The 21,041-nt window shown below is 46.2% G+C and overlaps 1 protein-coding gene across 5 annotated transcripts in view; it reads right to left on the minus strand.

Moving 5' to 3' along the window:
• ABTB3 (ankyrin repeat and BTB domain containing 3) overlaps positions 1 to 21,041 on the minus strand; it is a 339,095-nt gene that overhangs the window by 22,031 nt on the left and 296,023 nt on the right. For 4 of the 5 annotated variants that reach the window (XM_011768940.2, XM_011768939.3, XM_071071186.1 and 1 more), the window contains 3 exons: positions 20,428 to 20,648; positions 18,663 to 18,841; positions 2,704 to 2,809 (listed from right to left, as the gene is read on the minus strand). In XM_011768940.2, coding sequence (XP_011767242.2) covers positions 2,704 to 2,809; positions 18,663 to 18,841; positions 20,428 to 20,648 — 506 coding nt within the window. The remainder of the gene's footprint in view (positions 1 to 2,703; positions 2,810 to 18,662; positions 18,842 to 20,427; positions 20,649 to 21,041) is intronic. The other variant, XM_011768941.3, reaches the window with a different exon arrangement.

Here is a 21,041-nt window from a genome sequence, read left to right on the forward strand (position 1 = left end):
AATATCAGAAAAGCATAAACAGTAAAAATCACCTGTGTAATCCCACTTTCTTTAAACATTTTAATTAAAAAACTCCCCCCAGAACTTCTGAAATGATCCAGATAAAGGGAAAAGAGGCTGCAAGGGAAGGCCTGAGAGTTGATGAAAACTCATTTCTTCACTTGACTTTCTCTCTGCTCAGTAACCTGCCTCCCTCTGCTCACCTATCACACCCACTGTTCATCTCCAGCCAGTTCCCCATTCCTGCTTCCCAGACTATTAATATCCTCTACTTTCACTTTTAACACTCTCTCCCAGAATTCACTGGGAGGGCAAGAGGACACCATAACACACACACACACACATACACCAGTGCTCTCCAATTTGCCACAGTCCCCACCACTCCCTACTGTCTAGCGCTGAACCCATTTCACTCATTTATATCACGTGCCTAGTCCCACAGAGATGCTGGTTTGAGATCCTTGTCACTAATCATTCTTGTCTTTTCTTTAAAGCGGTCCCTAAAGAACCACTGTTTGGCAACCTTTAGTTATGCTAGCTTGAGCTGCTGGACTGAAGACACAAAATGTACCTGCTCTATATTCCATCCATTAATAATTACATGATGCTTTTTCTTTCATATCATGAGCTTTGAGCCTCTTAGGTCTGCCTTTTCTTTTCTTTTTGGTGCTAACCCTTGGAATTCTAATGCTTGGGCTGAAAACCAGGAACTTAAATTTTTAAAAAAAAATTTTTTGAGATGGAGTCTCACTCTGTTGCCCAGGCTGGAGTGCAGTGGCATAATCTTGGCTCACTGCAACTTCCACCTCCCAGGTTCAAGTGATTCTCCTGCCTCAGCCCCCTGAGTAGCTGGGACTATAGGCATGTGCCACTGTGCCCCGGTAATTTTTTGTATTTTTAGTAGAGACATGGTTTCACCATGTTGGCAAGGCTGGTCTTGAACTCCTGACCTTAAGAGTAGTGAGGAATAAATGAATGAATTTATGGAGCGCACTTAGCAAAATGGCTGACACATGAGTATCCCTCAATAAACGTGACCATTATAGTAGATGCTCAATGGATGTTGATGGTATTTGATCTGCCTGCCTCGGCCTCCCAAAGTACTGGGATTACAGGCATGAGCCACCATGTCCGGCCCAAAATCAGAAACTTTTAACTGCTAGTGAAAGAAACTTCAGCAAATTCAGGAGGAGAAAATGTTCCCTCCCAACCTGTAGCTAAGGGAAAGCAGATTTTATGCCACTGAAACTGACCTGGCAAAAGTTTGCTCTAAGGATGGTGTCTTATGAGGCACCGAGACATCAGAGATTGTTGCTGTGTCCTGGGAATGTACCCCTCACTGTCTAACGTTTGCTAACTTGACTGGTCTTTATAACATATTGCCCTGATAACATTTTAATTAATACCTATTTCCTATAAGGGAGAAGTACTTGTGACTTGGGCACATCCCAGTTTTCCCCTACACATGGTCAGAAAGATAGACAGCCTTTGACTCAGCTGCTAAAATTTTCCATTTCAGCAAAAAGTTGTGTCTCATTTAAATTAACAAGTTATTCAAGATGGGAACAAAAATAACTTTAAAATAGTCCCATGAATTCAGCCTTTTAATTAATCTAAACTAGCTCATCCCTTTCAAATTTTGCTAAAGAGTAGAAATTTCAGTCTTCTATTACTCAGATGTCCTTCAACTTTATTAGGAAAGGGAAACAGGAAGTAGGAAAGGTCCCCAACCTATCTAAGGAAAAGGAATCCTTTATCTTTAATATTTTATAACTCTCCAGGCAGCAGGCAGACAGTCTCTTCCAACAGAAGGCTCATGTTTCAGGCCTCAAAGCAGCCTGATATTCCTTCTCCTTTCTGTAGGTTGATCAACCCGGTTGCAACAGCCCCAGGATCCTCTGAAAGAACCTCGTGCCTGATGGAAAGGTTTCTTCTGAAAAATCTCAGAAGCTGGGACTGCAGAATGACAAAATTACGGCTTCTGGGCACACCTGGGTTCAAGTTCCAGCTTCACCCCGTACTGATATTGCAGCCATAATGTAGGATGAGTCACAGTGCCTGCCTCTTGGGGTGGCCTGAAGATGACTTGAGATAGGGTAGGTCAAGTGCGTGGCTGGAGCCGGCACAGTGAACGCCTCCCAGAAGAAGAGGTTATTGATACTGTCATGGGACTTCTGAGCATCCAGCCTCTGCAGCTCAGGTATGTCCCCTCATATTTTTATGGGGGTGTGTGTGTGTTGTGGGGGCTTTGTTCTCCTTTTCTCTTATTTCCCTGTAGAAGGATCTCCACTAGAGGAACAGCCCTGGCTCCTCACTGTCTCCCGCTCATTCCTTCTTAGTGAGGAAGAAGGACTTTTAGAGGGGGGAGTTTGGGGGACAGAGCTGCCATGTGCAGTGTGGCCTTCTTTCAGGAGCCACCTGTGCAGCGGATGTGTATGGAATCAGGAGGTCTTCCGCAGCCCCCACTGTCTGTGTCTAGGGGAGAAAGTCCCTTTAGTTGGCAAATCTCCTTGTCCACATTCCCAAGGTATGTTCTCCAGTGTCATCACACAATAAAGGAGAAATTCTGATTTCCCCTGGCCTGAATCCTGAACCGACCTTGTTTGCCCTTGAACCCCCTCCCTCCTTTTTTATGGCATTCTTTGGCTCCCTATCCTTAAATCACAAAGCAGCAGCCAACACAGGCCCGGGGGAACCACTCACCCAAGCGTGAGGTCTGTTTCCGTTTGATCTCCGTGAGCTTGGGGATGGGGTAGGGCCCGTAGCAGTGTGTGAAGATGACGCACAGCTGCTGGCTGATCACTTCGTTCTGCAGAAAAGAAAGAGGAGGTCATGATACTGGGGGCTGTGGCCAGCCTCAGCCAAGCTGTGCCCCAGGAATGCATCCCTCCAGGTGATTAGAGCTCACACATTTACTGCACGCCACAGGAGAAATCCTCTGGGGTAGCACACAAGCCGTTTGCACTCACGAGTCCTGGATTTACTTGCTCTGTTTTGTCCACTGTCTATTTCTAGTGGGTTCACTGGTGAAGCTTAAGAAATTTGCAATTAAATTCTTTTCTCTGGCCCTCATGATTCGCTACCCACTGGAAAGCAGGTTTTTGTAGTTCATAGAGAAAGGAAAGTAAGGTTTTACCCCAAACCCACCTTTACCAGTACTCTAAAATTCTGTAAGCAATGAATTCTCCTGAAATTAGCAGGATTTCAGGAGAATTATCCTGAAATTAGCCCTTTTGATCCTGTGGCTGTGCTCTCCATTAACGAGACAAATTCTCCTGATTCAGCTTTCGTGTGAACTTGATTCTGGTGCTGAGGCATTTCCGGACCCAGAAGTGCTCAGCTGAATCATTGGCTCCAAACAAAAGGTGGGAAGGAGCTGGTTCCGCAACCCCAAACTACAGCTGCCCTTCACTGCTGGGGACATGGGAGCCTGCTTCTCCTTGACCCTCATCGTGCATTGATCTCTTCCCACTTTGCAGCCATTTCCTTTCATTAATCTCCCTCCAGCTGCAGGTGTATAGGAGGAAAAATGAAACACAGCATTTTGTTTCTATTTATTGGAGAAAGGGTGTTGAAACTAGGGGCTCAAAGGGGTCACATTGAAAAATATTTACAATAGATTAAGGAAGAAAAGTAGGTTACAACACAGTTTGTACCAGGTCTTTTGGAAATAAAACCCTCTACAAATATATTTGGATTGACAGATATGTATAGAAAAAGATCTAAAAAAAATAGAGTAGTTACCTTTGGGTGAGATGAGGATGTTTTTTCTTTTACTTATATTTTCTACAACAAACAAGCATTGCTTTTGTAATAAAAACAATAAATATTCTTTTGAATTTTAAAAGATGGGTTTGGGGCCACTAGTGATGTGAGTGGTTCAAGCTGTTCTTAAATCTACCCACTTCATTGTGTTCCCAAGGCAGAAGCATACAGCTTGGCATATAAAAGATAATCCAAACCATTCAATTAAAGTAGGTAGATCACAGAAGGAACAGTGTCACCTCAGATGTGATTTACAGGGGCATAATCATACCTGAAGGACAAAGAGACTCAACTTTCAAAGATGAGGCTTTATAACCAGAGGGCATTCAGTGCTCCCCTCACTTAATACTCCTAAAAATAACTGGCTACCAATGGGCTTAATGCAGTTCTTCTCGAAGTGTGGTCCCTGGACCAGCATCACCTGGGAGCTTATTAGAAATGCAAATTCTTGGGCCTTGCCCCAGACCTTCTGACTTAAAAACGCTGGGAGTGAGGTCCAGGAATCCGCATATTAACACATTTTCTGGTGATACTGACATTCCCTTAAGTTTGAGAACCACAGGTTCCATGCACTGAAATTCTCTCATGGGTCTGACCTGGGCTGTGGGCTATAAATTTGTTTCCTCTGGCCTAAAGCCCTGCCACCCAAAACGTACTCCATAGACCACGAGCAGCAGCATCCTTTGGGATCCTGTAGGAAATAGACACTCTCATTCAGGCCCACTGAATCAGAATCTGCATTTTTAACACACTCTGCAGCTGACTCCCATGCACATTCATGCTTGAGAAGCACTGTGTGGTAAGAAGAATTATGGCTTTCTAGAAGACTGCATGCCCTAATAACCCCTGGGACTGGGATTGTGAACACATTACTTTACATGGCAAAAGCAACTTTGCAGGAGTAATCAAGGTTAGTGCTTTAGTCCATTAGGGCTGCTAACAAAATACTCTAAACTGGGTGGCTTATAAAGTGCAGAAATTTATTTCTCACAGTTCTGGAGGCTGGGAAGTCTAAGATCAAGGTGCCAGAAGACTCGGTGTTTGGTGAGGGCCCACTTTCTCATAGATGGTGCCTTCTAGCTATGTCCTCACATGGTAGAAGGGGTGCTGAGGCCCCTCCGGGGTCTCTTTTGTGGACCTACTCACCTCCCAAATACACCACTTCCTAATATCATCACCTTGGGGGTTAGGACTTCAACATTTAAATTCTGGGGGGACAAACATTCAAGAGCATAGCAGTTCCTCATGAGTCAACCTTCAAATAGATTATCCTGGATTATCTGGGTGAGCTCAAAGTAATCACATGAGCCCTTAAAAGTAGAGGCAGAGAAGGACTTCAGAAGGGAGAGGGGAGAACAAGATGACAGAGATCCCAGTCTGAGAAGGACTTGATGCTCTGTTGCTGGCTTGAAGATGGAGGGGCCACACGTCAAGCTTGTGAGGGGACTTAGGTAACCACACTAGGAGTTAAGTGTGACACCAACAGTCAGCAAGGAAGTGGGATCTCAGTCCTACAGCCACAAGGAACTGAATTCCACCCAAAACATCTGAATGAGCTTGGAAGCAATTCTTCCCCAAAGCCCCCAGAAAGGAACACAATCCTGCTGACTCCTTGATTTTGCCCTTGAGATCCTAGGCAGAGAACTGAGCTGGGTCACACTGCACCCAGATTTCCAACCCAGAGAAACTATGAGATAATAAATAGGTGTTGCCTTACACCTCTAAATTATGGTCATTTGTTACTGCAGCAATAGAAAACTAACACATCTCATCTAAAGTTTACATCTATTGAACTATATTTCATCACCTCTGTAACCCAGAGTGCCAGACACATGGTGGACATTTGATAAGTACTGGCTGATCATAAAAAAGATAAGACTTGTTATCTGCAAAAATGCTTTGTACAGACTGTATTATGAATGTTAGGGATAAGTCTCACTCGTCTACACCAGGGTGTGTCTCATGCATCTTGCTGGTGAATCAGCTCCCATCTAATTAACTCTGAGTGAAGTAATAAAACCTGTTTCCTGGACTCTTGTGCCCTTCAGAGAGGCCTGTACAGTCTGTAGACTCTTCTGCACGTTTTTCTTTTTTGGCAGACAGTGGTGGTGGTTTGATTCGATTCAGGAGGTATTGATTAAACATGGAAGAGGTGTCCTGCAGTGTGAAAGGCACTCTTTTGGGGCCGCAGAAGCAGGCAAGGCAAGACCCCTCCTCCGCTGGAACTCACAGTTGACCCCTCTTTCTAACTTTAATGTGTACTGTATCACCTGAGAACGGAAATATAAGGGCTGACCATACTTGTTCCGAATGGACAATCTTCAAATACGTAACAATGGTCAGGGGGAGGTGCAACTCCCCACTTTTTAGTTGAGGGCATTGCATGCTCACTGCATTCCAAAGAGGACAGTATGGAAAGAGGGGAAGAGAGGAAGATTACAGTAGAGAAACTTGACAAACACTGCCTCAGCCAGGTGGCCCAGGTCAACAACAATAGTGATAACTCACCTTGATGGAATGTGCCCTTGATAAGATGTCTTTCTCTCTGGGGTTTCCCTCTGAAAAATCCATAACCCCAGTCTAATCATGAGAAAAACGTCAGGCATATTCCACTAGAGGGGCAGCCTACACAATGTTTGACCAGTACTCCTCAAAACTTTCAAGGTCACCCCAAACAAGGAAAGTCCGAGGAACCGCCTCCATCAAGTGGAGCCTAAGAGAAATGACGATGAAGTGTGTAATGTGGTATTCTGGATGGGATCCAGTAGCAGAATAAGACACCAGGTACAAACTAAGGAACTCTGGCTATTTCTCAAAGAACTACAAATAGAGTTACCATTCGACCCAGTAATCCCATTACTGGGCATATACCCAAAGGAAAATAAATCATTCTACCCAAAAGACACCTGCACTCACATGTTCATTGCAGCACTATTCACAATAGCAAAGACATGGAATCAACAAAGGTGCCCATCAGTGGTGCACTGGATAAAGAAAACGTGCTACATATACACCATGGACTACTATGCAGCCATGAAAATGAATGAAATCATGTCCTTTGCTGTAACATGGATGCAGCTGGAGGCTATTATCCTAAGTGAATGAAAGTAGAAACAGAAAACCAAATACCCCATGTTCTCACGTGTAAGTGGGAGCTAATAACTGCGTACACATGGATATAAAGTTGGGAACAAGAGACACTGGGGACTCCAAAAAAGTGGGGAGAGAGAGAGGGAAGGAGGCAAGGGCTGAAAAGCTACCCATTGGGCCCTATGTTCACTATTTGGGTGACGGATTCAATTGAAGCCCAAACCTCAGCATCATGTGGTATATCCATGTAACAAACCCACACATAAACCCCGTGAATCTAAAACAAAAACAAAAACAAAACCCTAAGGAACTCTGAATAAGGTATGGATTTTAGCTCATGATAATGTATCAATATTGGTTCATTATTTATAACAAAGGTATCTAGTAATATAGCCTATTAATCATAGGGAAAAGTGAGTGAAGGGGTATATGGGAACTCTCTGTACTATCTTCTCAATTTTTCTGTAGATCTAAAACTGGGCCTAAAACAATAAAATCTATTTTAAAAACCTTGTGTGGTGGTGCATGCCTATAGTCCCAGCTGCTTGGGAGGCCAAGGATTGCTTGAGCCCAGGAGCTCCAGGCCAGCCTAGGCAACATTGCGAGACCCTGTCTTTAAATTATTTTTTTAAAAAATTGGCTGGGCCTGGTGGTGCATGACTGTGGTCCCAGCTATTCGGGAGGTTGAGGTGGGAGGATGGCTTGAGACCAGGAGTTTGAGGCCAGCCTAGGCAACATGGCAAAACCCCACCTCTAAAAATAAATTTAAAAAAACTTCCCACCATGGAAATATGATTATAATGAAAGCACTAGAAGTTCAGGAGAGCAAAGGAAAGAGGGAGAGTGGAAGCTTAAACTGGACATCAGGGGGCTCCCTATACTTTATCCAGTCATTCCCCAGAGGTTTAGGGAATGTTTCCCCATGCACTAAGCTATATATTCATTCATTCATTCATTCATTCATTCATTCATTCTCCAAATATTTATTGAGCGTCTACTAAATACCAAGCACTGGCTGGTCCCCAGGAGTTGGACATTGTGCAGAGGATTAGGGGGCTATGCCAAGTGTTGGCACCAAAGATGCTGCCTTTTGCGAGGCTTTCTCACTGCTTTCTAGCCACTTCTTTTTCAAGGAACAGAATCCTAAGAGAAAACTCCCTGCTGCATCCTTGAATCTGTTCATGTTTGTGGAGGTGTCTGCCCTGTGCCCTTCCCAGTGCTCCTCCTCCAGGCAGTGGAGCACCAGTGTCATTTGTCCTGATTACCTGGGACCCAAAACGATTGTGAACTCCAGGAGGGCCCTCTGAGGGTAAGGGGTGGCGTCATTCCTATCAGGTGACTGCTGTCAGGGGATGAGATCCATGGGTCAGGGGGGTCAGACTGGGATGAAAAGCTGGGTTATCCGATGGGTTTGGTAAGTCCTGGACCAAAACCCAAAGACAACAGAATGGAAGCAACCAAACTTGAGGCTCATTCCATTCTGGAGGTGGGAATGGGTGGTGGTTGTGCTGACAGATGCCTGCATTCTCTGAGCAGCACATTTAAGCACAGTGCTTTAGGCCAAAGGGATGACTGGCTGCAGTCTCAGGGCAGCAGGCCAGTTGGTCTTCACGTGCCGAGTCTGACCTGGGAGGCCGGGACGAGTCCGGGAGGATGGGTGGGTGGGGGTGGGGCCAGGCCTGAGGACACAGTCCCTGGTTAGTGCATGTTATTGGCATGCCGCTGGGTATACCTGCCATTCAAGTCTCTCACGGGAAATTCTAGATGTGCAGATGGAGTAAATTCAGGTCCTCTGGACTCAGAACTGTGTGGCCATATAAAAGAACTAAAGGAGAGTGAAGCAAAATTCTTTTTCTTTTTTTTTTTTTTTTGAGACAGGGTCTCTCCCTGTTGTCCAGGCTGGAGTGCAGTGGTGCAACCGCAGCTCATTGCAACCTTGACCTCCTGGACTCAAGTGATCTTCCCACCTCAGCCTCCCAGGGAGCTGAGACTACAAGTGTGCGCCACTATGCCCAGCTAATTGTGCGTGTGTTAGTGTGTGTGTGTAGACGAGGTCTCAGTATGTTGCCCAGGCTGGTCTTGAACTCCTGGGCTCAAGAGATCCTCCTGCCTCAGTCTCTCAAAGTGCTGGGATTACAGACATGAGCCACCATGACCGACCTTGCAAAATTCCTAATAGCATGGTTGCCAGGAAACTCTCCTGAGATGGAGTCCTGTGGATTTGGGGGGTGACATCTTTCCTCTTCTCCTTTGACTCCATTCTTCTCCTAAAAAGATGTGGAAACACTTTCTTTTCTTCGGAAAGGAGCACTAAGATTAATCCCAAAGGTCCTTTATAGGTGGCTCAGGCTGGAATTCTATGTGTTGGTAAAAATATAAACAATGGGATGAGATGGCGTGGGTCCCAGTCCTGACCCTTCACTCACTAGCTCTGTGACCTTGGGAAAGTTACTCAGCTTCTCTGGGCCTTGGTGTTCTTTTCCAAAGAGGATTAAAAATACTTGCTTGATGAGGTTGCTATGAGGGCTAAAAGATAACGTATCACCATATGCTGTTAGGTTGAACCAAAATAAAGTGCCGCTATTTGATCGTTTTTAATCCCTAAACAGCAATTTACCATAGTTGAACCTCATTCCTTTTTTTAAGATGTCATAAAATTCATGGCAGATTTTAAGAAAAGAAAAAAAAAAGCCCTCCTTATTAAACGTACACATCCATCTTTTTTTTTTTTTTTTTTTTTTGAGACGGAGTCTGGCTCAGTCACCCAGGCTGGAGTGCAGTGGCGCGAACTCGGCTCACTGCAAGCTCCACCTCCCGGGTTCACGCCATTCTCCTGCCTCAGCCTCCCGAGTAGCTGGGACTACAGGCGCCCGCCGCCATGCCCAGCTAATTTTTTGCATTTTTAGTAGAGACGGGGTTTCACTGTGTTAGCCAGGATGGTCTCGATCTCCCGACCTCATGATCCGCCCACCTCGGCCTCCCAAAGTGCTGGGATTACAGGCGTGAGCCACTGCGCCCGACCATCCATCTTAAGACCCGTTTCAAATGGAGAAATGCTCAATTGTGAAAAAAGCTGTGTCTCAGAATCAAGAGAAAGAAGAATTACTGTTACTTTTGGGGACACTGACAGCAAGCTCTCTGTCTCAATCCACATCAAGGAACTCACTTTGGCTGGGTGCGGTGGCTTGCACCTATAATCTCAGCACTTGAGGAGGCTGAGGCGGGTGGATCACCTGAGGTCAGGAGTTCAAGACCAGCCTGACCAACATGGTGAGACCCCGTCTCTACTAAAAATACAAAACATTATCCAGGCATTGTGGCAGGCGCCTGTTAATCTCAGCTACTCGGGAGGCTGAGACATGAGAATCTCTTGAACCTGGAAGGCAGAGGTTGTAGTGAGTCGAGATTGCCCCACTGCACTCCAGCCTGAGTGACAAGAGCAAAACTCCGTCTCCCCCCGCCCCTCCCCCCCCAAAAAAAGACCTACCTCTACAGACAGCTCCCTTGTGGAGCAGGCTAGGCTGCATTGTGAGGGGTGAGCACACCTAGAAAGGTGGAGGCAGGTGGAGGGTGGGCTACCAGCCCCAGAAGGATCCCAGCAAGATCCTCAGGCCCTGAGTGCAGCACTCATCTTACTGCTATTGTGCAGTCACACATCTACTTTGATATGTCCCTTCCACTCATGGCAAGTGATGTAGAGTATCTACTTATGGTAGTAATATGTTTCAAACACATTTAAGAAAAAGATCAAGTAAATAATAAATTGCATCGATGGTATGCATGCTTCATGCTTTCTTTAAGTAGTACTTTTTCCAGGTCTGGAAAAGATTCTGACAGCAGGATTCAGATGACTGGGCTGGGAAAATCACTGGGCTAGATGATTTCCAAGGTTCCTCCCAATGCAGATGCTAGGGGCCCATGACTGCACCTGACTTGGGACCATCTTCCCACCAAAAGAAGTCACCATGGCTGCAGGCCATGTCTGCTTCTGCCCTTAAAGGGGATGAAGCTGTCATTCCACAGTGAGATGTGCACTGCAGAGAAAACCCTGAAAGGGAGCCGAGTGATAGGGTGACCTCACAGTTAAAAGCATGGGTTTTGTGTCTGGGTCAGGATCCTGGCTCTGCAGGATGACCCACTCTTGGGCCATCATCACTAACATAGGAATGAAAATACAACTATCTGCTTCCCAGGAGCTGATGAGTAGAAAGTGCCTAGAATGGCACCTGGTACAGTGATCAATTCCATTAGATCCGTGTCCAGGCTTGAGTGCCTGGGGCTGGCCACTTCCTAAGCACAGGTCCTGACCATAGAGAAAAGGGAGGCCAGAGGGATGGTGAAGAACTGAGTGAGGAGAGGGGAGGGAGTGAAGAAATGAAACAAGGAGGTGAGAAAGACAGGCCCAATCAGTTGCTAAACACAAACTTGTCCCTGGGGTCAACAAATTAAGGATTTTTAGCAAACTGTTTTACTAAATCTTATTTTAAAAGGTTTTGAGTACACACTGTGACTTTCCTCTCTTAGATGGTTGGACTGTAGTTTTGTGTAGAACTGGGAATGTCTCAGTTGACTTTCTTTTTTATAATTAATTTTTGTTTGTTTGTTTGTTTTTGAGATGGAGTCTCGCTGTGTCACCCAGGCTGGAGTGCAGTGGCGCGATCTTGGCTCACTGCAAGTTCCACCTCCTAGGTTCACACCATTCTCCTGCCTCAGCCTCCCAAGTAGCTGGGACTACAGGTGCCCACCACCACGCCTGGCTTTTTTTTTTTTTTTGTATTTTTTAGTAGAGATGGGGTTTCACCATGTTAGCCAGGATGGTCTTGATCTCCTGACCTCATGATCCACCTGCCTCTGCCTCCCAAAGTGCTGGGATTACAGGAGTGAGCCACTGTGCCTGGCCTTTTTTTTTTTTTTTTTTTTTTTTGAGATGGGGTCTTGTGATGTTGCCCAGGCTCTTCTCAAACTCCTGGACTCAAGTGATCCACCTGTCTTGGCCTCCCAAATCAGATGACTTCTTGAGCTGTTTGATACTTTTGGGATCTGATCCTATGTCTATTTGGTAGTTGTCATTTTGTTCATGGTTAATTATTAGAGAGGTAGAGGCACAAAGAGATTGGACCATTCCTTAGAGGCTTTATGGATCCCCTTTACTATTATTTTTTCTGCTTACATGGATGTTTTTGCTTTTGGTGACATGGACAGTCACTGTCCAACTGGGGGCTATGCAAACAGACTCACTTCTTTGAGGGTGCCTGAGATCCCAGATGGGTTAAGAAGATGACAATAAAACCCAGCACTTTGGGAGGCCGAGGCAGGCAGATCACAAGATCAGGAGATCAAGACCATCCTGGCTAACACAGTGAAACCCCATCTCTACTAAAAATACAACAAAAAATCAGCCGGGCATGGTGGTGGGGACCTGTAGTCCCTGCTACTCAGGAGGCTGAGGCAGGAGAATGGTGTGAACTTGGGAGGCAGAGCTTGCAGTGAGCCGAGATCATGCCACTGCACTCCAGCCTGGGCGACAGAGGGAGACTCCGTCTCAAAAAAAAAAAAAAAAAAAAAAAAAAAAAAAAGATGATGACAATAGTACACAGCGGTCAGATTGATCTTTTAAAAACACATGATTACTTCTGCTTCAGGAAGATGTAATAGACATACTTTTCCCTAATCCTTTTGCAAAGTGCAACTAAAAACCCTGGACATTATATATAAAAGAAACATAAGAAGACTTTAAAAGGTAGAGAGAAGATGGCAGACAACCTAGGGAGCTTAGGACTGGAGGAGCAGCACAGTGGTGGTTTCACTGGACTTCCTTTTTGCCTTATCATCCTATACTTGACATTGAAGAAGCTGCAACTGATGGCATAGACGGGGAAAAAACCTCAACAAAAGCCTGTTCTCTGTAGCCAAAGGACCACTAAAGGGATAGCCTAGAAGGCAGAAAACTTTTAGACAATAGCTGCTCTACTCCAGCCAAACAGCACAGAAAACCTGTGGACTCACCTTGCCAGCAAAAGTCAAGTGGGAAGCCTAGACTTCTACCCTTGCCAGGCTGCAACAGAGCACCCCTGAAACTCCACCGAGATGGTGTCATTGAAGGTCAAGCAGGGAGCCAGGACCTTTATCCCTACCAGCCAGTAAAGAGCTTTGGCCCAACCCCCTGACACCCAGGTGTCAGTGGAGACTCAGGGAGCCTGTGTTCCCCTCTCACCCAGCAGTAATGAGGCATCTCTCCCACTCCCTGCTGGGGTGGTGTCACAGGACACCACTGGAGAGTCAGACTCTCACCACTGCCCAGTAGTCATGGGGCCACCCCCACCACATGTCAGAGAAGACCACGTGGGGGCCAGAACACTTACCTGCTCCCACCTACCCCGAATAACTAGCCCCTAACTTGGGTACCAACAGAGGCCAAGTAGGGGAACCTGGATTTCTGCATGCACCTGGCAACAATGAGGTGACAACCACTCTTCCCCTGTCAGAACAGTGTCAGAGAAGGTCAACTAAAGCAGAAGGTCTAAATAAGATCAAGAACCTCAGAAAACATCCAGATTTCAATCAAAGACCACTCATAATACCATGGACCAAGAAGATCTCCAAGTGAATGAATAAAAACAAATCAATGCCAGCATCAAGATAGCAGGATGAAAAGACAAGCTACAGAGTTGGAGAAAATATTTGCAAACCGCATATCTGACAAAGGACTAGTATCTACTATACATAAAGAACAATCAAAATTCAACAGTAGAAATGCAAACATTTAGAATACAAGCTTAAGCTTAAGACACAAAGAGACATTTCACTTGAAGAGAATATACAGATGGTGGACAAGCACATGAAAATATATTCAACATCATTAGACATTTAGGGAAATGCAAATTAAAACTACAATGAGATATCACTACATACCTATCAGAATGGCTAAAATGAAAAATAGTGACAACACCAAACAGTGAGGATATGGAGAAACTGAATTACTCAGTCTTTTCCAGTGGGAATGTAAAAGGGTACAGTCACTTTGAAAACAGTTTGGCAGTTTATTTAAAAACCAAACATGCAACTACCGTAAAACCAAGCAGTTGTACTCCTAGGCATTTATACCAGAGAAATGAAGATAGATTCACACAAAAACCTATGCATAAATGTTTGTAACAGCTTTACTTGTGATAGCCTAAAACTGGAAACAACTCAGATGTCCTTCAACAGTTGCGTGCTTAAGCAAACTGGGGTACATCTATTCCATGGAATACTACGCAGCAATGAAAAGGAACAAGCTGTGGATACATGCAACATCCTGGATGATCTTCAGAGAATTATGATAAGTGCCAAAAGTCCAATCTCCAAAATTACATACTGTATGATTCCATTTAAATCACATTCTTTAAATGACAAAATTAGAGAAATGGAGGCTAGGTAGGGGCTGACGGGTGGAGGCAGGATGGAAGTGGGTGTGGTTCTAAAAGGGCAACATGAGGAATCCTTGTGGTGATGGGAATTTTCTGCTTGTTGACAATCATGTCACTATGTTGGTTGTGATATTTTACCATAGTTTTATATTGCTGTTGGGAGAAACTGAGATCCCCCTGTGTAAATGGTACACAGGAATCTCTCTGTATCACTTTTTACAACTGCATGAATCTATAATTATCTTAAAATAAAAAGTTTAAAAACAGAAACACTTTAAGTTTTGAGTTTTTCATCACAAAATGAAAATCTTAAAAACTTAAAAAAATTTTTAAAAAACCCCCACAGATCACACTTTGCCCCAATCTAAAACCTCTCTTGTCGTGTCCCATTCATTACACATAGAAGAAAACCCAAACTTTCCCTGGCCCAGTGCAATCTGATTTTTATCTCCTACACTTTTTCCTTTGAGCACACAAACATGTTCCTACTAGGAGCCTAATCACCTGCAGTTCTCTTATGCTTTTGCCCCAGATCTCTGCACGGCTGGAAGCTTTTCCTCACTTAGGTGGTAGTTCAAATGCCACTTTCTCAGGGAAAACTTCCTGACCATTTTGTCTAAGTTAGACCTCACCAGCCCCACCCCCAGAGACCATAATGGTCCAATTTCATTTTGTAAACACTGATCATGCTCTGACTCTGTTTTGTTGATTTATTTTCTTGCTCCCTATCAGTAAGCTCCAGGAGGATAAAGAACATGTCTGTCCCATCACCACAGTAGTGCCTGGAACCAAGTGGGCACTCTTGATTATCTCTTGATTATGCCTAGAGGAATTTTGTGTTAGAAAAACAAGCTAGAGGCCAGATGTGGTGGCTCATGCCTGTAATCCCAGCACTTTGGTAGGCCGAGGCAGGTAGGTCACCTGAGGTCAGGAGTTCGAGACCAGCCTGGTCAAAATGGTGAAACTCTGTCTCTACCAAAAATACAAAAAGTAGCCAGGCATGGTGGTGGGTGCCTGTAATCCCAGCTACTTAGGAGGCTGAGACACAAGAATAGCTTGAACCTGAGAGGCAGAGGTTGCAAGGTTGCAGTGAGCTGAGATCATACCACTACACTCCAGTCTGGGCAACAGAGTGAGACTTTGTCTCAAAAAAAAAAAAAAAAAAAAAAAAAAAAGGCCGGACACAGTGGCTCACACCTGAAATCCCAGCACTTTGGGAGGCCAAGGCAGGCAGATCAGGAGGTCAAGACATTGAGGCCATCCCGGCCAATGTGGTAAAACCCCGTCTCTACTAAAAATACAAAAATTAGCTGGGAGTGGTGGCGCGTGCCCAAAGTTTCCAGCATACTTGGGAGGCTGAGGCAGGAGAATTGCCTGAACCCAGGAGGCAGAGGTTGCAGTGAGCTGACATTGTACCACCGCACTCCAGCCTGGGCAACAGAGCAAGACTCCATCTTAAAAAAAAAAAAAAAAAAAAAAGAAAAAGAAGTTGGGAACTCTTTTTAAACAGATGTATTTTAAAAAATGCATATATTGTTCTGCTCCTGGGGAAGTCTGGAGACGCTGAATTCATTTGAAGTTCAAATTTAGAAGCAAGAACATAGAAGCAGATGTGCGGTCAGATTTCAAGTATGGTTTGAGTGAGCACAAACCAAGAATGGTGGCAGGAATATGCCTCACTTTACAGGACAGCTGTTTCTATAAATTGACCATAAAGTGGATTTATTGGCAATAATCTATTCACTACTCTGATAAAACAAGATGTTTGGCCAGAAGCAGTGGCTCACACCTGTAATCCCAGCACTTGGGGAGGCTGAGATGGGAGGATTGCTTGAGATCAGGAGTTCGAGATCACCCTGACCAACATGGTGAAACCCTGTTTCTACTAAGAATACAAAAATTAGCCAGGAATGGTGGTGCATGCCTGTAATCCCAGCCACTTGGGAGGCTGAGACACGAGAATGGCTTGAACCTGTGAGGCGGAGGTTGTAGTGAACCAAGATCATACTGCTGCACTCCAGTCTGGGTGACAGAGCGAGATTTTGTCTTAAAAAAAAAAAAAAAAAAGGATATTTGTTTGGACAAACATTTGAACAGGAATCCTAGAGTGCAGGGAAAAGGAACAATGCCGGCTGGCTATGTGATGGATGGCCGCCCTATCGTCCAACAGGAGACTGTCTTCTCAACTTGGAATTTCTCTGCCATCATCTCTCTCCAGTTTTTCTTTTGACCATAAGAATGTCCACTGTGCTTGGGGAATGGGTGAGACTTCACCGTGCAGGCTTGGGGAAACTGATTTCCTCTTTAACCTCCCCCCGGGCCCGTGGTCAGTTCATGTGATGTGTAAAGCCACATTTCACCAGTAGGGGATGCCATTGAACCCCCTGTAAAAGCAAAACACCCTTCACTGCCTCCCTCCTCTTGAGACACCATGATGCCCACTTAATTTTTGTATTTTTTGTAGAGATGGAGTTTCATCATGTTGTCCAGGCTAATCTCGAACTCCTGGGCTCAAGCGATCCTCCCACCTCGACCTCCCAAAGTGCTGGGATTATGGGCATGAGCCCCCGTACCCAGTCAACCTGATTTTCAAATGACTGACTATTAAACGATGGGAGCACCCACCACTTCTGTGAATAGAGGGTAGTTTGTACGCTGCAGCCTGTAGATTCTTATAATCATGGGTTCAGGTTCTGAGAACTATTTCCTATCTAATGAACTGTCCAAGTCAAACACACTGTGGCTCCAGGCAAAACAAAGTGTGGTGTTAGACATCGGGAGAGTGGCGGCCCTTTGGGGGATAGCAGCAGAGCAGGGCGTGAGGGGACCACTCGGGTGCTAGTCATGTTCCATTTCTTGGTCTGGATGCGGATTGAACAGTTTGTCTATCTTATGAAAATTCATTTGGCTTTGTAGTTATGAGCTGGTTACTTTTCTGTACATATGCCATATTTCAAAGTAAAGTTTTAGAACTCACAGTTTAGGTTTACTTAATAAACAGAATGTCTCAATACATTCTGGAATTCCCAGTATAGCCTGAAGAGAAGTTGAAAACAACAAACAGACAAAGAAAACCTCAAAAATGATTGAACACCAGACCCTGGGAACAGACCCAGCCATGTTTCTCATTAAGACAGTTTCTTAGGTGATTTCAGGTGAAAGCCTCTTTATTCATTTACTTATTTTTAAGTCGGGCAGGGAGTTTGGTTTTGAAATGCTTCCAGCAGGTTTTACTCCTCATGGACTCGCTGAAGCTTGTTATCCTAGGCCTGATGCACCTGCTCCCATTTGGGGTCCTGGTGGGTCTTGACCTTAAGCACAAATCCAGCCTGCAGATGGCCCCGGGACACCAGGCTAAGGACAGGCGCTAATGAGAACACCTAATGGGACTTGCTTTCCACCCAAGGCCCAGAGCTCCGAAAGCAGAGATGCTGTGTTGCTGCCTCCTTATGGAAGGGCTGTCCCTGCTGTGTGGAGGAAGCAGCCCTATGTCCCCTCTAACGCCCCATGGACAGTCACGCAGCCCAGTTTGGCAGGGGGACCCACACTGCCCTTTGGTTCAGAGGCCAATTTCCACTGAGACTTCCCAGGCTCCGTGGTAGACCCCAGAGTTCCACAAAGGCTGTTCTGGGGCAAAGAGGTGAGAGGGCTGGTGCTGGGGTCCTGTGGGGACTGGAGTGTCTAGAGAGCATCACCAAACAACCCCAAAGAGATTTTTAAGAATTAATGTTGTAATAGTTGAAAGGCTGGACTGCTGTTACGAAGAGGCTGCATTTCCCTGTTGCTGGGGATATAGGCGTCAGCAGGGGTAAATCCCAAGAGGTCAGAGCTAGGTTCATTTGACCCTCTCAACCTGAAAAGCCTTCTCCCAGGGCCTGGCTTTCCAGAAACCTCAGCAGGGTCTGTGTTCTATTTATCCAGAAAGCTGCACCCATTTCCCTCATCCTACCGATTTCTATCGTCCATCCTGACATGGTCTAGTCTCAGCACCTCAGGGGGGCCCACCCTCCCATTACTCCCTCCTGAACTCCCACACCTGTCCTAGCCTGCACCCCCACATTTAATACTGTCTTATCAACTGTCTCATAATGCTGTTGGGGCACACATGTTGGTATCATCTTTCTAGCTCTTCTGCAAGTTCCTCGAGTTAGAAGGTATCTAAGCTGTCCATGTGCCCATGTGCCCAAGTGCCTCAGCTCATGCAGATGCTCAGCAAGACAGCCGCCCCACAAATGAGTGCACAGGTAGCTTTCGTCTGCTGGGGTACATTCGCCACTGGGTGCTATGACCGTAGTGATCCCACTCAAAGGGGAACACCAGGCTAAAATACCGTTCAGATCTGGGAACCTCCGGCTTTGTTCTCTGCCGATGACCACAACAGCCTCAAACCCCACATACCTTGCTGGCTTTCAGGATCTCAAACATCAGGGGCAGGCCTTGGGTCACGAGCTCCTCCGTGTATTCCTCCTCCTGAATGGTCTTAAACTCCTTTAACAAGCACTGGATGAGAGGCCTGCGGTGCTGCTGGAAGGCGATCCGCAAAGACTCCAGCCAGGTGTGTAGAGTCCACGGGACGCCTGGAGCGGAAAGAGGAGCCAGGGAAGGTGGCAGGGGAGGGGGAGAGAGAGGGGAAAGGCAGAAAACAACCAGAGGAGTAGGCGAGTTTTTATCTGGAAGTTGGCTTTTCCCCAGGACATTACTAAATGACGAGACCAAGGGATTGACTTTCAACGAATAGAACAAGTGTAGACTTTTTCCCAAAGACCTGCAAAAGTTGAAATTAAAGGTCATAATCCTTCAACTATGGGTGTCCATCTCTGCATGCTACTCATATTATTAGGGGCTGCATTTCACAAGATATAATCATCGCGTAGTATATTGGAATTATTATGCATGCTACTTATGCAGATTCCATACTTCTGGATTCTGAGCGCATAGGCTCTGTCCCCTCTACTTACTGGGGAAAGAAGCTCAGTGGGGAGAAGAGTCTTGCCCAGGATTAAAGAGTGGATGTGCCCAAGGATCCGGAACACATCCATGCTCGGATGAGAGCTTAGAGCTGGTGAAACCCGTTGGTGGACTTCACCATTTACAGCTCCGGCTAAGACAGATATTCACACCCGAATAAGAAGACATGGGAGGATATTCCTGCCGCTCCTCTGTGCAAAACAAGATTTCCATCTGCAGGCACTTCATCAGGTCTTCCTCCTTTAACAGGGGCCTCTCCAGCAGCTGATTGCTGTAATTTGCCTCTCCCCTCTCATGCAGAGGCACAGACGGACGAGGAGTCTCGCTACTGTTTATAACAAGTAGCCCATTCAGAATCTCGAGCTTCACAATCATGCAAAATGGGCTCCCAGGGCAATAGCACAAATGTTTCACATACTAACCCCTCCCCACCTTCCCTGGAGAGAGAGGTCGTTTCCAGAACAGCATTAGGAGTCTTTCTTCAGCCCTCAGCCTGCCTTAATCTGCCACACCTTGTGTTTAGGGACCCATGGCTAGGTCCGGCTGTTTCCAAGCCAGAGCGAAAGCCACTAGGCTGGTGAAGGCTAGGCTAGCCTTGTTCCCCAGACACACGGAGGAGATGGCTCTGGGCTAGCTCACCCAAGGAAGAGCCAGCTCAACCTTCCTGAGAGTGGATTTGCCCTCAGAAGCTCAAGAGGAGTTGTAGTAAGAAAGGGGCGCCCTCACCCTAACAACTGCCCAGTGCTGCTTCGTGGACTTGGCTGCTCTAAAGGCAGTGATTCCTCAACCACTGGGAACCACCTGGGATGATTGTTAAATATAAAGATTTCCAGCCTTTATCCATCCAGACCCTCGACAGCAGAGCCTCTGGGTGTAGGGCCTGGCAATCAGTATTCAGACCAGTTCCCCAGGTGATTTGAATTCCTGCCCCAGGGTCCAGTGTTTGGGAATCATGGAAAGATGGTCTGAGGACGGGTCTTTGGGGCAGGCAGGACGCTGCTATCTATGGGGACGGTGTGGGTATCTTGGCCTGGAAGTGTTTCAACTGGTAAATGGGAGGCTCCCTGGGCCCCCTTGTGTGTGTGTGCATGTGCGTGTTTTGCATGTGTGTGTGTGCGTGCATGCGTGCTCATGTGCGTGTGGACCTAAAGCTGGCGGCACCATGGTGCCCGTGGTGGAGGGTGCCCAGACTGACCTATGCTCCTGATATCAATTGTGACATCCACGTAGCCATGCTCAGCGCTGTGATACATGGCCTCCCTCAGGGCCCTCAGTTTGGCCTTGCTGTTGCGGCTGGCGCACAGGGGGGACGGGGCTGTCTCTGCCAGGTCAGTCCCCTCAGCCAGAATCTCCTCCAGGGACAGGATATCACTCTTCTCCTTCTCTGGCTGGGCGAGCAGTTTGCGGAACACATTCCTGTCAATCATAAACCCAGAGAGGATGACACTCAGAGATGGAAGTGGCTTTGCCGGGGCAGGGCAAGGGCAGGCTGGGGAAGCAGGGGGCCACTAACTTGGGTGGGAGGATGACGAGAACAACGGGTGGCACTTTCAGAGGCCTAACAGTGGGTGTCACGTTTTGAGGATGGAGGAGATGATGGGGCATGACTGGCCTTGTTTCCTTGGGGCAACTTGGAGCTAAGTGATTTCCTCAAAAATCTAGAAGGCTCTAGAACTCTGCACTTGTCACCGTCAGCCTGCCCTCCCTCCACAGTGAATGTGCTTTGCTCGGGGTTATGTGTAATGAAAGCTGATGATCAGGGGGGAAATTCTGAAGGAGATGTAGAAGGGAAGTCACCAAACACAAAAG

This window comes from Macaca nemestrina, chromosome 10, assembly GCF_043159975.1.
Source record: "Macaca nemestrina isolate mMacNem1 chromosome 10, mMacNem.hap1, whole genome shotgun sequence".
Taxonomy (NCBI): domain Eukaryota; kingdom Metazoa; phylum Chordata; class Mammalia; order Primates; family Cercopithecidae; genus Macaca; species Macaca nemestrina.